Source organism: Chanodichthys erythropterus, chromosome 9, assembly GCF_024489055.1.
Source record: "Chanodichthys erythropterus isolate Z2021 chromosome 9, ASM2448905v1, whole genome shotgun sequence".
In the NCBI taxonomy this organism is placed as follows: Eukaryota; Metazoa; Chordata; class Actinopteri; order Cypriniformes; family Xenocyprididae; genus Chanodichthys; species Chanodichthys erythropterus.
In genome coordinates, this window is record NC_090229.1 from 15,182,300 (window position 1) to 15,197,479 (window position 15,180).

The 15,180-nt window shown below is 37.3% G+C and overlaps 1 protein-coding gene across 7 annotated transcripts in view; it reads left to right on the top strand.

Annotated features, from left to right (window-relative positions):
* The window catches only part of nfic (nuclear factor I/C), a 115,503-nt gene that overhangs the window by 99,024 nt on the left and 1,299 nt on the right, over nucleotides 1–15,180 (top strand). For 5 of the 7 annotated variants that reach the window (XR_010895973.1, XR_010895971.1, XR_010895969.1 and 2 more), the window contains exon 11: nucleotides 1,318–12,692. Coding sequence is in view for 1 of the 7 variants with exons in the window: in XM_067394708.1 (XP_067250809.1) it covers nucleotides 1,318–1,338 (21 nt within the window). In the remaining 6 variants the exon portion in view is untranslated. Of the gene's footprint in view, nucleotides 1–1,317; nucleotides 13,356–15,180 lie in introns of those variants that run through there. The other 2 variants (XR_010895970.1, XM_067394708.1) reach the window with 2 other exon arrangements.

Here is a 15,180-nt window from a genome sequence, read left to right on the forward strand (position 1 = left end):
AGGGTAGTTAAAGACGTCTGTTGGACTGCTGTGAAATTACTTAAACCTTAGTGGAAAATATTGAGCCAGGGGCTTACGGCATGAACTCCTTCCTTCTGTTTTTAAACCTTGTCAAATTTTAAAAAGACTTCAGCGGTCTGTGAATGAAAGCCAAAATCCTGTTATGCTTTTAAAAGGTTTGGGTGGGATCCTGCTGAGCTCTCTCTCTCTCTCTCTCTCTCTCTCTCTCTCTTTGTCTCGCACTCATAGCTTTTTACTCTATATTAGTTTTAATAGGTTCCTCAGTTCTGGTCCCCAGCTAAATGTTTGCTGCCCATTATCAAAAAAAGACACTGATTTGTTCTCATTAGGTTCTGCTTTAAATGGAACAGTAGGGTGCGTTTGCATTATTTAGATCCTTACGGACAGAAAACATGTCCACCAGCTTCAAAACCTAAACACACAAACTAGCAGGGTATATGAGGATGTTTTTTCAAACACTAACATTTTGATGTCCCTAGGGTTTGATTTTTATCAAAACTAAAACAAATTTTCTGCGATGGCAAAGCTGAATTTTCAGCATCATTACTCCAGTCTTCAGTGACACATGATCCTTCATAAAATCATTCTAATATGCTGATTTAGTGCTCAAGAAACATTTCTTACTATTATCAATGTTGATTTTGCTGCCTAATATTTTTTGTGTAAACAGTAAACAGTTTTTATCAGAATTCTTTGATTAACAATGTCTAAAGAAACAGCATTTATTTAAAATACACATTTTCTGTAACAATTTAAAAGTCTTTACTGTTCAAAAGTACATATCACTCATGAACAAAATACTTTTATTGTGTTTCATTTCTAGTCAAATTATGCATTAGGATACATTAAAAGTGTTCATGAAAATTTTCAAAGGTGTAATTTCGACCGCAAAATGCTACTAAACACAATACATAATTTGAGATGTGGTGTAAATGACATTGTTTATGAGGTTTCAGAAAAATGCCAAAAAAAACTCTTCTGATGAATGTTTGTTCTGTGTTGGACATTGTTAGTAGACAAAGTAAATAAACTGGTATGAAAAGTGTGCTTTAAGAGAGTTTATTTTTCTAAAATTCCACAAAGCCAAAAGTGCCCGTGGTTGAATAAACCCATATAAATCACCGTGTGCATTCAGTTTTGATGAAACTGATCCATCTCGACTAGACTGCGGTCGCGTTCAGATGAGTTTTTATCTGATTTAGGTGGATATCCCATAGCACTCCTCCTATTGTGTTACTTGTGCTTGTACAGATGTCTTAGTGATTTTGATTCTCTCTCTCTTTCTCTCTCTTGCAGTCCTGGTATCTGGGGAACTGATTATCACACACACAGACGAACCCAAGAAGGCAAAGACGTGGATTTGAAAAATCAATTTTTTTGGAATTTACAAGAAAAAAAAAGTTGTGAACGAGATGCAAGAGGGAAAATCTGATATATATGCAGTATTTGTATATATACACACACATATATATATATACACAATATGTGTGTATAGATATATGTGCACACATATTTATATATGCATAACGACGTACAGTATAAGATGCTTCAATACACTTTTTTTTGGAAAAGACAATGGAAATGGAGAAGAGCGTGAGAGAATTGCCATAGATGGAACGGAAGAAAAGGAGACAAAAGAGGAGGATGTTTTTTTTCTGGGAGGACAGCCCGAACTATGGCGTACATTGACGGACATGTCGAAAAAGGCCCACCCTGACTCCCTGCCTCTTGGAATGCCTCTCCTCAACCCCCTCCTTCTGCTACAGGTGCTGCTTCCTCCTATATGCAAAATAAGTATCCTTTATTTTCTTAACGAACAGGGACGGGAAACCCCGAGGAAGGGGTTTTTCCGCTAGCATTTCGCCACAGGTTTGGAGGTGAGCACGGTCTGTTTTTATTCTTTTTTTAAGTGCGCAAAGGCAACACGACATGGAAAAGGAAACGAAAAGGTTGATGCTTCCGTTCACACAACGTGGAAAAAGAAACAAAAAGGCTACTTTTCATCCAGTTTCATTGACAATCATGTATCTGCGTCCTTAGTTTCGTTCAGAGGGTGGTGTTTTCTAAATTGCATTCTCCACCGTTTGTAACGGAGTCCACTTTTTGGTGGAAGCCCGTCATGTTTTTTGTACATCGGAGGAATATTAGTGGTACCTCAGTGACATTATACATCACAGTCAGCGTGTATACACACATGCACACACACTTACATGTATACACACCTATATAGAGGCAATGGCATGTACTGTTAAAGGCTACACGAGGTGTGTGTGAGCTGAAATGCAGCCTTCATAGGATGAGCCAGGGAATAGCAGGGGTGAATTAGCACCTTCCTCTCTTCGCAATATGAAAGCCCCTCATTCCCTGGACCCGCTGTAAGTGTGTGTGTGCGTGTGCGTCCGTGTGTTTGTGCTTGTCATAAACATTTCTAGTCCCTTATTCATCTCTGTGAGTTCACAGATTAGGGGGTTTTTGATTCATGTAGATACGTGGATTTTTCCACATAGTGACAAAGGGAGTTGAAATATAGTTCTGTCATTACTTAGACAGTATTGGGTGTAGAGGATAGAATTTTTTTCTCTGTGTAATTTGTTTAAATTCATTGGAAATTACAGGCATTGCACTACTTTGAATTTTTCATTTTCCTCTTTTGCAAATTCCTGTTCGGCCTAATCATATGGAATGCTGCGAGTCGATTATTTTTGTCATGTTCTGATCTCACCGTAGATGAGGGTTGGTTTCCTAGAAGCTAAACAGCTGATCAGAACAATCCAACATTTTCTATGTAACTGTCTCCATGTTTATGTGATTACTTTTATACAATTCCCATAGTTTAAGAAAAAAACAAAACTTTTTTTTTTTTTTTTTTCCATGTTTCTATTGCAAGAAACTATGACTGTTTTTATTTTGAAGCATACTATATACTTTAATCCGTAGGAATGTCAATGATTTGGATGTTTGATGTGAAACGGGCTGTAATGCCCCACGACGACAATACAAAGAGGAAGTCAGTCAGTGGCTATGCTCCCAGAGCTCATTGGGAGGTGGACGCCTACGACCAGCATGTCTCTGGCTGGTTGCCTCAGAAATGGGTTATTCTGCACTCTGAGATGTGTTGATTTGTACTAATGAAATAACATCAGGGCTTAATCTACAACGCTACCGAACCCAAATCACGAAGCCATGAAAAGTGCCTGAGACATTGCAAGATTTTCATTTGAATTCTACATCTTTTTTTAAAACTTGCTTCATCTACTGTGGGTTGTTGTTGTTGTTGTTGTAGAAGTTCAAGGGGTTGTTTTTATGCCCAGAGAGATATTTTAAATGGCCTAGCAAGTCCCCAAGCCCCTCATCAGCTGCATGGGCTAACGCTCAGCCACAGGAAACGCAGATGGTTGAACAAAACACACACACACACCCCTTTATATTCTGCCAGAACATGACAAAATCAACACATATCAGAGATTTAATAGGTACCCTCACAAAGACACACACCGATATGAAATAATATCCACACACTCTGATTGCTTTCACTAACCTTTTATAATGGCTTTGCATACACGTTCTGTTGAGTTGACCATAGTAAGACCCAGAATACATACAACATGACTTGTTTTAATGGTGCTGATATGAAAATTATATGGAAATCTCTATATATGAGTTATATATAACTGTGCATGGTGCTTTCAAAAGAAAAATCATGAGAATTAAGCTCAAACAACCACCGTATCGCTGACATGGGCGCATGGCAGATAATCTTAGTATTAGCTCTGAAGCTAAATGCTCCCCAAATTCTCCTTAACTACCCCCCTTGAGCATAGAGCCAATGACACAGATGGATTTTACCTTTGTACCACATTGGTTTTGACTTTTATCCTACAATCCCTCTTCTACTTTGCACGATATTTTATAAACATATTATGTGCCTTGCCTTTAGTTAAGAACGATAATGCGTAATTTTAAAGGAGTTGATTCTTTTTTTTCTTTTTTTGATGTAACCAGTGTCACAAAGGAAAAAATGCTGCATGTTTGATTGCCTGTCATAATCAGATTAAGACTAACAGGTTACCTGATAGCTGTAGTTTTGGATGGGTGAGAGAGGCTTTTTTTTACCCTCTTCCTCTTTTAAAAGCACCGTAGTTGGCATGAAATCTACATTGCGTTATTTTGTTACCATTTTATTTCCCTCCTCTTTTCATATAATGAGAAAGTAACAAAATCTGTGAAAGATGCAGTACCAGCTCTCTCCATATCAGCTCTGAGCTGATATTTTGATTCCCTTTCATGAGGCTTCCCTTAAATTGTTTAGATTGTATATTTGTTACCATGTATTTAAATGAGTTTGTACCCACTATGGATGTGAAGAGGAGAGGCCAGAGATGAAAATGATCTGGCCGTCCTCTATAAACCCATGAACTAGTTTTAGTTAGGTTTAAATTCCACAACTAAGCACTTAGCAAATTATGTTGCAATCAGTAAGACTTTACATCCCCACAACATGATTTTTGCTTTTTGTCAAAAAGTCACATATACATTTCATTATTTCTGAAAACCTACACATTTGTTAAAGGGAGAGTTCACCCCAAAATGAAAGTGTAGTCGTTATTTATTCACCCTCATGTTGTTCCAAACCTGTTTGGCTTTCTTTCATTTTTCAGTGGAAAACACAAAACAAGATATTTTGAAAATTGTTTCCCATACAATGAGTCAATAGAGTCTGATGTTGTTTTGGACCTCTTTGACTTTCACTGTGCAAAAACAAAAAGCGTTCTCAAAAAATATCAGTTGCGCAGAAAAAAGAAATAAAGTCATACAGGTTTGGAACAACATGAGGGAGAATAAATAATGACAAAATGTGAACCCTTTTTAGGGTTCATAACACTGGCTACAAATGAATATGTAGTTATGTTCAACATAAATGATTTCTTTAATGAAGTTGTTTTATTAATCGAGTCCCTTGTATACGTCCATATGCGTTAACTGTAGAAGAGTAGCTGAAATTTATTTGTCCAATTCAACGTACAGACACAAGAACAGCAGAAAACCATTGAACTGCTGACTTTGTGTGTCTTCTTAGAAAATGAATTAATACACCAGTATGCTTCTTCTTCTTCTTCTTCTTCTGCTTCTTCTTCTTTTTATAAAATTAGATGGTAGGAGATAATTTATAATTTGTAGCATGTAGTGTCAGGGGACTATATTGCAGAGGAGAAGATATTGTGTATTTCTGGAGCTGGGTTAGGAGAGGCCATGTTGTAGTTTGTGATGCAGTGTACAGTATTGTTTCTGCAATGGATATTGCAACGCTGGTAGCTAATACGATTTGCTGGTAGCTATTTAAAAGTTTAAGTGGAATGAGAAAGAACGAGAGATTTTGTTTACATGATGCCTGTGGTAAGATCTTGATTGTGGAAGATTTGTGAGCCCGCCGTCGTCCACCCTGGCCAAATCGGAGTGCTGAAGCAGAACAGCATTCCATCTTTACCATGATCCAAACTTTTGCAGAAGTGCTAGCTTCATTTAGCACGCAATTTTTTCTTGTGTTTAACAGGACAGGCGATGGGGCAGGGGTCTGCCTCGAAGCGTGGGACACAGCTGTTTTTTTGTGTATTCTAAACAGTATTGAAGCAAAAACGGCAAACTTCTTATTTTTAAATGAACCGAAGCTCTCACGGCATCTCTCCGGTACAGACTCGCATGGCCCACCGCCTGTCCCGTGAAGATTTGCACTGCTCCATTTTCATCTTTCTAAAGCTGTCAACCCTCTGGCCAGGGTTCGATGGCGGGTTCAGTAGAACAGGGGTCTGATGGTAGTTTCGCCAGCACAGCGGCTCCGTAGTGAGCTCTGTGTGCATGCGTCTTCTTTTTCGTTTGCTTTTTGTATATGCTAACATTGGCTACAAGAGAGATCGAAACACTTCAAGAGCAGGTTGTTACCCCAGTGTGTGCTTTTTAAAGTGGCCACAGGTGATGATTGAACTTGCTATGACGTGAATAATGCATTTGCGCTGATGCATGTTAAAAGAAATATCTTACCGTTTGATTTCGAAACCCTTTTTATAGTGCGATGATTATCATTTTTATGCGTGTTGTTGAAATGTTACATTTTGAACACAGTTATCTTGTGTATAAATGCTTACCATATTTCCAGTAGAACGATGAAAAAGGAAAATGTACATTAAAAATGTCTTTTTGTAAGAGAAAATATGTTTTTTTTTTTGTTTGTTTGTTTGGATTTAGTAGTCATAAGCTTGTGGTCAAGCCACTAAAAATTTTGAAAGCTCCTTCTAAAGGATCTGCTGTTGAGAATATAATGTCAGCACCATTAGCACTCATCTTTCCCACAGTCATCAAGTGTTATTTTGATCAGAAAATGCGGACTCCAGTAAATTCAGCATCACTTGTCGTCATTTTAAACAGAGCAAACAGCTTCACCGAGCTTTGTGAGGTTTTTGCAGGTTCCATTGGCATTTTATTTTTTGTTATATCCAAGACTTATTTTTTCTCTTTTGTCATGCTAGCTTCAAGATCTTTAAACACATTTTTCCTGTTCTTCTACTTGGAAGATTGCACTAGATATTCTGGTATTAATAATAATAATAATAATACTTCTTTTTAAGGTTTGCTTCTCTGGGGATATTTCTCAGCCTTGATAATGTACCGTGATGAATACAGATTAATGGTGAGAATGAAAGAAAGATAGAGAGATTAAGCTGCTTGAATGGCACCGTCTTACTTACCTGTTGTCATTTATGTGATAAATTTACCCTTTTAATATGTTGAAATCATGCCAGGTTCCTGTGCACTGCGAACCTCAGAGGTTTGAACTAGATGTACAGTCACACTGCAACAATCATTTTCGAAATCAGTACTTTGCCTTTTCCCATTAAAAAAAAAAATCTAAAAATCCTAAACAGCAAAATACATTTAGACTATATAAGATAATAAGAGAATATATCTCGAATTAAGTTTGTATTCAGCAAGGATGCATTCAGTTGATCAAATGTGACAAATGTTATAGAAGATTTCTCTTTCAAATAAGCACTGTGATCCATTTATCACAGAATCCTGAAAAATACCCCAGTTTCCACAAAACTATTAAGCATCAGAACTGTTTTCAATATTTATGATAAAAAAAATTGTTTCTTGAGCACCAAATCAGCATGTTAGAATGATTTCTGAAGGTGTAATGATGCTGGAAATTCAGCTTTGCCATCACAGAAATAAATAACATTTTAAAGTACATTAAAGTAGAAAACATTTATTTTAAGTTGTAATAATATTTCACAGTATTACCGTTTTACTGTATTTTTGAGCAAATAAATGCAGCCTTGGTGAGTATAAGAGATTTCTTTCAAAAACATTTTTAAAAATGTTATCGACCTTAACCAACTTTTGAATAGTTGTGTATAGTATATATAAATACATTTAAAAAAAATAGGGATGTTTAGGTCTTTTTGCTTGAAAATTATATCAAAATACAGATTTTTTTTTTTTCCAAAGCGGTTTCTTGAACCACCTGTGGACAATCAGTGGCATGGCTTACTTCAGCCCATTGATAGTTTTCTGGAGCATGCGTGTACAGACTAGCATAACTAGCAGGATTTTAGACCTCACTCTTCTGAGTGCCTTCCTGGATTCAGCCGTTGGATGTGGGTTTACGCTGTGTGATCTTCCCATGTTTTTGTAAGATCAACCTACTCATGCCTGGAATGTGCATCGCTGAAAAGATTGTTTAATTCCGAGGTCCAGGCACTTTAATTAGTCATTGACACATGTAATTATGCTGAATAGAATGTAAATTTCCCAAGTCCAATTTCCCTGTTCACCCACGGACATAAACAGGATGTGAGGAGACTCTACTCAGGCATACGTGAGAGAATTAGACATGTATGAGTGTTTCGCTCGCCGTTTCCTTTTGCGGTTTGCGTAATGTAAACCTTGCAATACCATGAACTTTGCACGGTTGAGGTAGATAGAAACGTGAACGTGTGGTCAGATCTTTGTTTTGTCTCCTCTCGGTAAGGGCTGAACAACCTCTTCAGGGCTGAGGCATTGGAATGCAGTTTCTACTCTTTCCTTCCTTCCATTTTCAATGTTGTGACACTTGGCAGGATGCATGTCATAGTTCTTGTCAGCCGATGAATTGATACGTGACATGTTTGATACTGGTAGCGACTGGTGAATCTGAAATGGATGATGTGCAGTTATGTCTGTCTGCACTGAATTGGATCCCATAACAACAGCTCAATCAAGCTGCTTGGTTTGAAATCAAACTAGTAGTAATACACTAAAGGTTTTTTTTTAATGATCTGGAAATTGTACAGCATCTATGCAACTAATCCTGGCTTTACTGAAATCTTTGTGCTGAAAGTCCTTGCTAATATTAAGGACAGTTTCAATGTGTGTAAAGCCATCCAAGCTAGGCTAAACCTACTATTGTAGTACTCGGTAGTATAGTGAAACTAATGCTGCGTTTACCTCTGGTCAGAATTAGCATAAAGAGATTTCAATGTGAGTTCACAAAATACTTAATCACTACATTAACCCACCTCTCTCTCTCTCTCTCTCTCTCTCTCTCTCTCACATATATATATATATATATATATATACATTTGTTCTAACGTTTGGGATCAGTAAGAATATTTTTAAGAAATTAATACTTTTTTTCATTAAAGATGCAATAAAATGATCAAAAGTGACATTTTATCATTTTATTTTTAAGATTTCTATTTACAAATAAATGCTGTTCTTTTGAACTCTCTATTCATCAAAGAATGTATCACAGTTTCCACACACACACAAAAAATTCAGCTTTACAGTCACATAAATTACATTTTAAGCTATATTAAAATAGAAAACAGTTATTTAAAATTATAAAAAATATTTCACAATTTTACTGTTTTTACTGCATTTTTATCAGAAACAATTTCAGCCTTGGTGAGCATATAATAGAAACAAAAAAAAAAAAAAAAAAAATCTTACCAAGCCCAAACTTTTGAACGGTAGTATATATACTCATTATTGCGGTAATTCTGACATGATATGAATGCAGCATTATAAAATTCTTCTTTGCCCAGGTCTGAAACAGTCACTCCCGACAGTGCATTTGTGCATATGTGAGGTCATGGGCGTCCTTAGGGCGGTGCAACCAGTGCCCCGCAGAGAACGGACCGAGGGTGAACCCCCCCACCCCGCCCCCCTGTACGCAATCGCGACGAACTTCCCCTACCTCGTACTGGGCCCCGCCCCATGCTTGGGACGGCCCTGTGTGAGGTCATTGATTTTAGTGACATCACACTTAAAGTATGTAATTCAAACTTCTCAATCATTGTTTCAGATACTCATGTTGCTGATTGAGCTATGGGGGTGATGGAGGGTTTTAATCTGAACTTTGATGACATTTTACTGTAGAGTTGATGGTGGCACACTGTTTCTTATAAGAATATGAATGAAGACCCATCCTCAACTTTTGTAGTATGGCTAATTATTTCTACGCTCCCTTTTTCACTCTTAGCAAACCAGCAATTCAAGTCTAAAGTGTATACATTGATACAAATACCAAAATGAGTTAAAAAAACAGTTTTAACATGCAGTGCCTGTCATTTAATGCTTTGCTCTGGTTTCTTTTTTTTCCACCCATGTGTTCTTTGTAAACCGTGAGCTGTTATGTGGGGTTTCACTGTACCGCTGACATCATCTCTGCATTGTTGGCCTGGATTGGTTTATCAAGCGCTTTTTGTACATCGTTGTCCAACCAAGGGGCCAGATTTGCCAAAGCCTCTCAAAAACACAACCTCAAAGTGCCGCAACATATTACCATTAACTAACGTTCGAGGTGACGAAGCTAAGAATGTTAGCGCGTGCTAAGGGCTTTCTTAAATCTGGCCCTAAGGTTAAAATGGCTCAAACGGGGTAAACAATACCTATTAGTCATGTCTCTGTTCAAAGGGGAGAAAAGCCATTTGTGGGCTTTGCAATTTATGCAATATTTTGATAAGTCTTTCACAAATGAATTGCCAAAAACACCCTGACATACCACCTGCTCCCGAATGTTTGAGACCCCCAAAACAGTCACGCATCAATATTTCAGGATGCCCTCTCCCCCATTAGAACAATTGTTTTGTTTTATTCTGTTCAATGAATTAAGGTTTCATTTCTACAAATGTTTCTATCGTTGTTGTTGTTGTTGTTTTGTTTGTTTTTAAGCATGCTGTTTTCTCTATGTTTGGATGCTTTGAGTTGAAAGGACGAAGGTTGAAATGTTTTTCAGAGAGCATTCTAATGCAGTGTTAAATTTCAAGGTTTTTGTTGGTTTTTCCTTCCTCTTTTTTTAATCACATTATTCTTTACAAATATTACCATAGTAGTTACTCATTAAACGCTTGCTTGCTGCACAGATAAACACACTTCACACCAGGAAGGGGCATGTGGACGTTTAGTTCAGACACATTCACAACTGGCATGATGACATGTTCTTGCATCCATGTTCTTTTTGGAAAGCATCGGATTTTTGTTATTTGTCTTTGTTTCTCTAAGAACCTCGCTAAATTGTAATGTATCAGCAAATGTCGGTATGTCGGTTTTGAAACGAATGAGAAAAGACTTTTCGTTTTTCTCATGCACAACAAACTAAATTTGCCATGTGTTTTTGAACTGGTGTGAGGGGGAAATTACAGCTTTAACAATATTTCATTATAACATTGTATTCAGCCATCGCTGTTCGCAAAAAAATCGCTCATGAATACAGTACTGGAAGTGAGTATGTTTCCCTATGCAAAAAAATAAAATTAAAATTAAATAAAAAATAAACAAAGCTATGCTACAACTCAGAAATGAGGTGACTTTGTGTTTTTCTTTTCTAACCGATTAGACGCACAGTCTGCTAAAGTTACTTGGCAGACTTGAATGTTTATGTAGATTGATCTCGATTATCACTGGTGTGTGTGTTTTGGAGGTGTAATATGTGTGTGTTGGATGTATACTCGCTGTTCATTTGTAGATCATCGAACACATGCCTTGTGCCTGAGGACAAGCTAATTTTAGCTCAGCCGAAGCTCTTTCGCCATTACCTTTACAGAGCCAGAGAAAGGAAAGACGTTTCCAAGACGTGGCATGACATCTTGTATACCGCTCTAATGATGCATTAAAAGAGTCTTGCGGCAAGTAATATTTTGGTTATTATATTTTGGTGAAAGACTAATTAGTAAGCACACGTGTTCCGTTTCAAATGGCCTGAAGTGTTTTAAAAACTGAATTCAACTAAAAATAAGAGTCAAACGTGACAAACAAAATTAGCAAACAGCATGCTCTACTTACATTAGCCGTATTTCTCATGCTAAATCTTATTTAATAGACTTTGTCATTGTAATCGGCCCTCAGTGGCGGCTACGCAGGAAGAGAATGACTCATTTCAATGCAGAACAAACTTTGGATCACCAAACATTTTAAATGACACTTTTAATTCTGCGAGCACGAGCTGCATAGAACAGGAGAAATGGAAGAAAGAGAATGAAAGAGCGAGCTGAACACTTGCGGTTAGAGGTTTGTTTTCGGTTCAACTTGGCTGAGGAGCGTAACACACCTGACTCTAATCATCCCTCAATCCATTTACCCCAGATACAAGATTGCTGGAGCCGCTTTTGGAAAAGTATAATTTCAGCTCTGGAAAGGAAGTCAAGTTTTATTTCATTTTAATGGTTCAAAATAGCACAAGCCAGCACAAGGTCCTTTTTCTTTAAACATATGAAGGAGGTGAATGAGTGCAATAGCACTTGTTGAAAGCTTCACGTGAACTTCGCCAGGAACCCCTCATGAGCTCACTGCAAAATGGGAGTCAAATTCCATAACAGACACTAACCAGAGGTACCTGTTCAACTTCAGTATTTCCATGAAACATTAGCAAATGACAAACCTGTATGATTTTGTTCTAAAACCAACTCGCATACATTATACATTGTAAAGAGTATATTCTTTTATAAATCAGTTCGATAAACAAGAACTCAATGCTGAGTAACTAAATATTTTAGACTGTATTTTTGCTCGCCAATGAACGTAATTAAATATGAAGCCAAAGCAATGTTTCTGAATGATTCAGCTGAGTGAATGAATCCATGACTCGCTAATGCATAATTGTTTTGTTCTGAATGAATCGGTGAATCATTCATAAAGACGGTCACTTACTGGCACCTACAATGTAACAAATACAAACATAAAGCTTCAAAAGTGACCACAGAACTGAATCGGCTTTATAATTCAATATGAGATTGCAGTACATAATATGTAAACAAATATGATCTTATGGAAAGATTTCCAATTACTTATAAAGACTCAATAAGGCAGCGAGAGGCAGAGAGTAAAAAGAGCCTTGATGTGGTGCCCGGTGTGACTATTTTTTATGACCTTTACTCATAGAGTGAGTCGCTAACAGCCCAACTCCCCAAAGCCTGGGCCAGACTTCCCCCAGATTGGTCTGAAACTACAGTTCTCCGCTCCAAAGAAAACAGCATGGCCTCAGGAGTTGCCTGAACTGCAGTTCGTAGGCAAGAGGAAACCTAGCTTGATTCACGAGTCTCTAAAGAAACATTTTAATTACAGGCTGAGCTGATGTTGGCCGAACGGTGAGGACACCAACATTGCCATGCGCACCAGCACACAGCTTAAAAACTATGGTAAGTTGAGGTCAGGGATGTAAACATATGATATATAGAGGAAAACAAATGTGCTGTTCTTTAAACATGCTATCATTGTAAACATGTTAATAGGTACCACAGAGCAATTCAGTTTTACCACAAAGCAATTTAGTTTTATGAAGTTAATAGCAAAGTGAAGTTTAAAGGGGCTATATGTAGAATTCAGAAACCCTTGTTATCAGCGATACCGGTGGCTGTTTTTGATGTTGGAAGTACCTTTGCAACGATAGCCTGTTAAGTGTTAAAGGGTTAGTTCACCCAAAAATAAAAATGATGTAATTTATTACTCACCCGTAAGACCTTCGTTCATCTTCAGAACACAAATTAAGATATTTTTGATAAAATCCCATGGTTCAGTAAAGCCTCCATTGAGAGCAAGATTAATAACACTTTCAGATGCCCAGAAAGCTTTACGAATCTTTTGTTTCGAAGCAGTGATTCGGATTGCGTATCAAACTTCCAAAGTTACATGAACTATTGAAATTTTGAAAAACTTATGACATAACGAAGCCTCATATACTAAAGTCATGTGACTTTGGCGCTCGGAACCACTGATTCGAAACAAGAGATTCATAAAGCTTCGAAGCAGTGTTTTGAAATCGCCCATCACTAGATATTGTTGAAAAGTCTCTTTTTTGTTTTTTTGCCGCACATTCTTGTTGCTTCAATAACATTAAGGTTAAACCACTCTAGTCACATGAACTGTTTTAAATATGTTTGTAGTACCTTTCTGGACACTGAAAGTGTTTATTGTCTTGCTGGCAAGAGCCATCGGGTTTCATCAAAAATATCTTAATTTGTGTTCCGAAGATGAACTAAGGTCTTACGGGTGTGGAAAGACATGAAGGTGAGTAATTAATGACAGAATTTTCATTTTTGGGTGAATTAACCCTTTAACAAACATCAAGTCTACGCTGCTGAGAGCGACGGCTGTGCACTTTTCTCTCAATAGCAAAATAAACAACAAAAATGGCAGCGATGAGAAAGCAGCAGAAAGAAAGCATCTGATCATAGCAATTTGGATGCTTCCAAAAGGTTTTCCAATTCACAGGCATCACATTGACAGATGAAGTAATTAAAATTACACTGATTATGATAGTTTGATTATAAAATATAATTGAGTTATAGTTTGAATTAATCCCTTTACTTTGCATGAGACATTAGGCTTGTTCGAGATGCATCGGCACTGCGCAGACCGATCGGCGAGTGGAACTGCGGTACTTTGATGTCATATGCCGTTCGGTCTGTGCAGCGCCGATGCATCTCAAGCAAGCCTTTTGACATTACAGTACAGAACAGCTCTAGGTTAGGGTGGCGAACTCTGGTACTGGAGAGCCACAGTCCTGCAGATTTTATATCCAAGCCTGATAAAATCTCACCTAGCTGTAGCTTTCTAGTAACTCTTCAGACTTTGATTAGCTTGTTCAGGTGTGTTTGATTAGGGTTGAAGCAAAACTCTGCAGGACTGTGGCTCTCCAGGACCGACGTTCGCCACCTCTGCTCTAGGCTCTCAGGAGCGTGCGTAAACCTCACATTCTTTTATTTTCCCGGCAAAAACGTCCCGAATCCTTTACATAAAAATAGGTCTATTCTACAGGCTGTCATAGACAACCTGGAAGTTGAAGTTTTTTTTTTTGTTTTTTTTTTTTTTTTAAGCTTCTTAACAATCTGTTCACCCATTGGCAATAAAAAGGCGATTAAAGGATTAGTTCACTTTCAAATGAAAATTACCCCAAGCTTTACTCACCCTCAAGCCACCCTAGGTGTATGTGACTTTCTTCTTTTTTGATGAACACAATCAGTGATATATTAATAAACATCCTGGCGCATCCGAGCTTCATAATGGCAGTGAGCGGTATCAACTTGCTTTCTTATTTACTTATTTATTCCCAGTTCCCAGTTTTTTCCCACAATTGAAATGATTGTAAGTGGGTGAAGGACTCGGGTCTCTTTTCTTCTTCTTTTTTTTTGGTCAGTGTTGACTCATTTTTAGTCCCAGACCCTAGTCTGGTCCCTTGTAGTATTCTATCTATATTATTTATTTACTTACTTATTTGCTTAATTTACTTACTTATTCCCAGTTTTCTCCCACAATTGAAATGATGTAAGTGGGTGAAGTGGGTTGTTAATGAAAGAACATCTTCTGAGCTGTTTTATATGAGATTCAGTAGGTTCTTGGCTAAGTGGGATTATTAGTAAAAATATGGTTCAAATAAACTGTTCCTTATAAGCCCACCAAAAGGTTATATGTATATAGATTATAATTATTATTATTATTATTGGCTCAATAATTTTCTAAAATGTTTTCATTTAATATGTTATCTACAGTGTTTATTCTTTTATGTTGTTACTGCATCTATCAATGTGAGCATCGCTCCAGCATAAGTCCACATACTCATTAAATCCTTTTCAATTACAGAATATTGCTTTTAAATACCATGAAAATAAATCATGTCTGGTAACATTA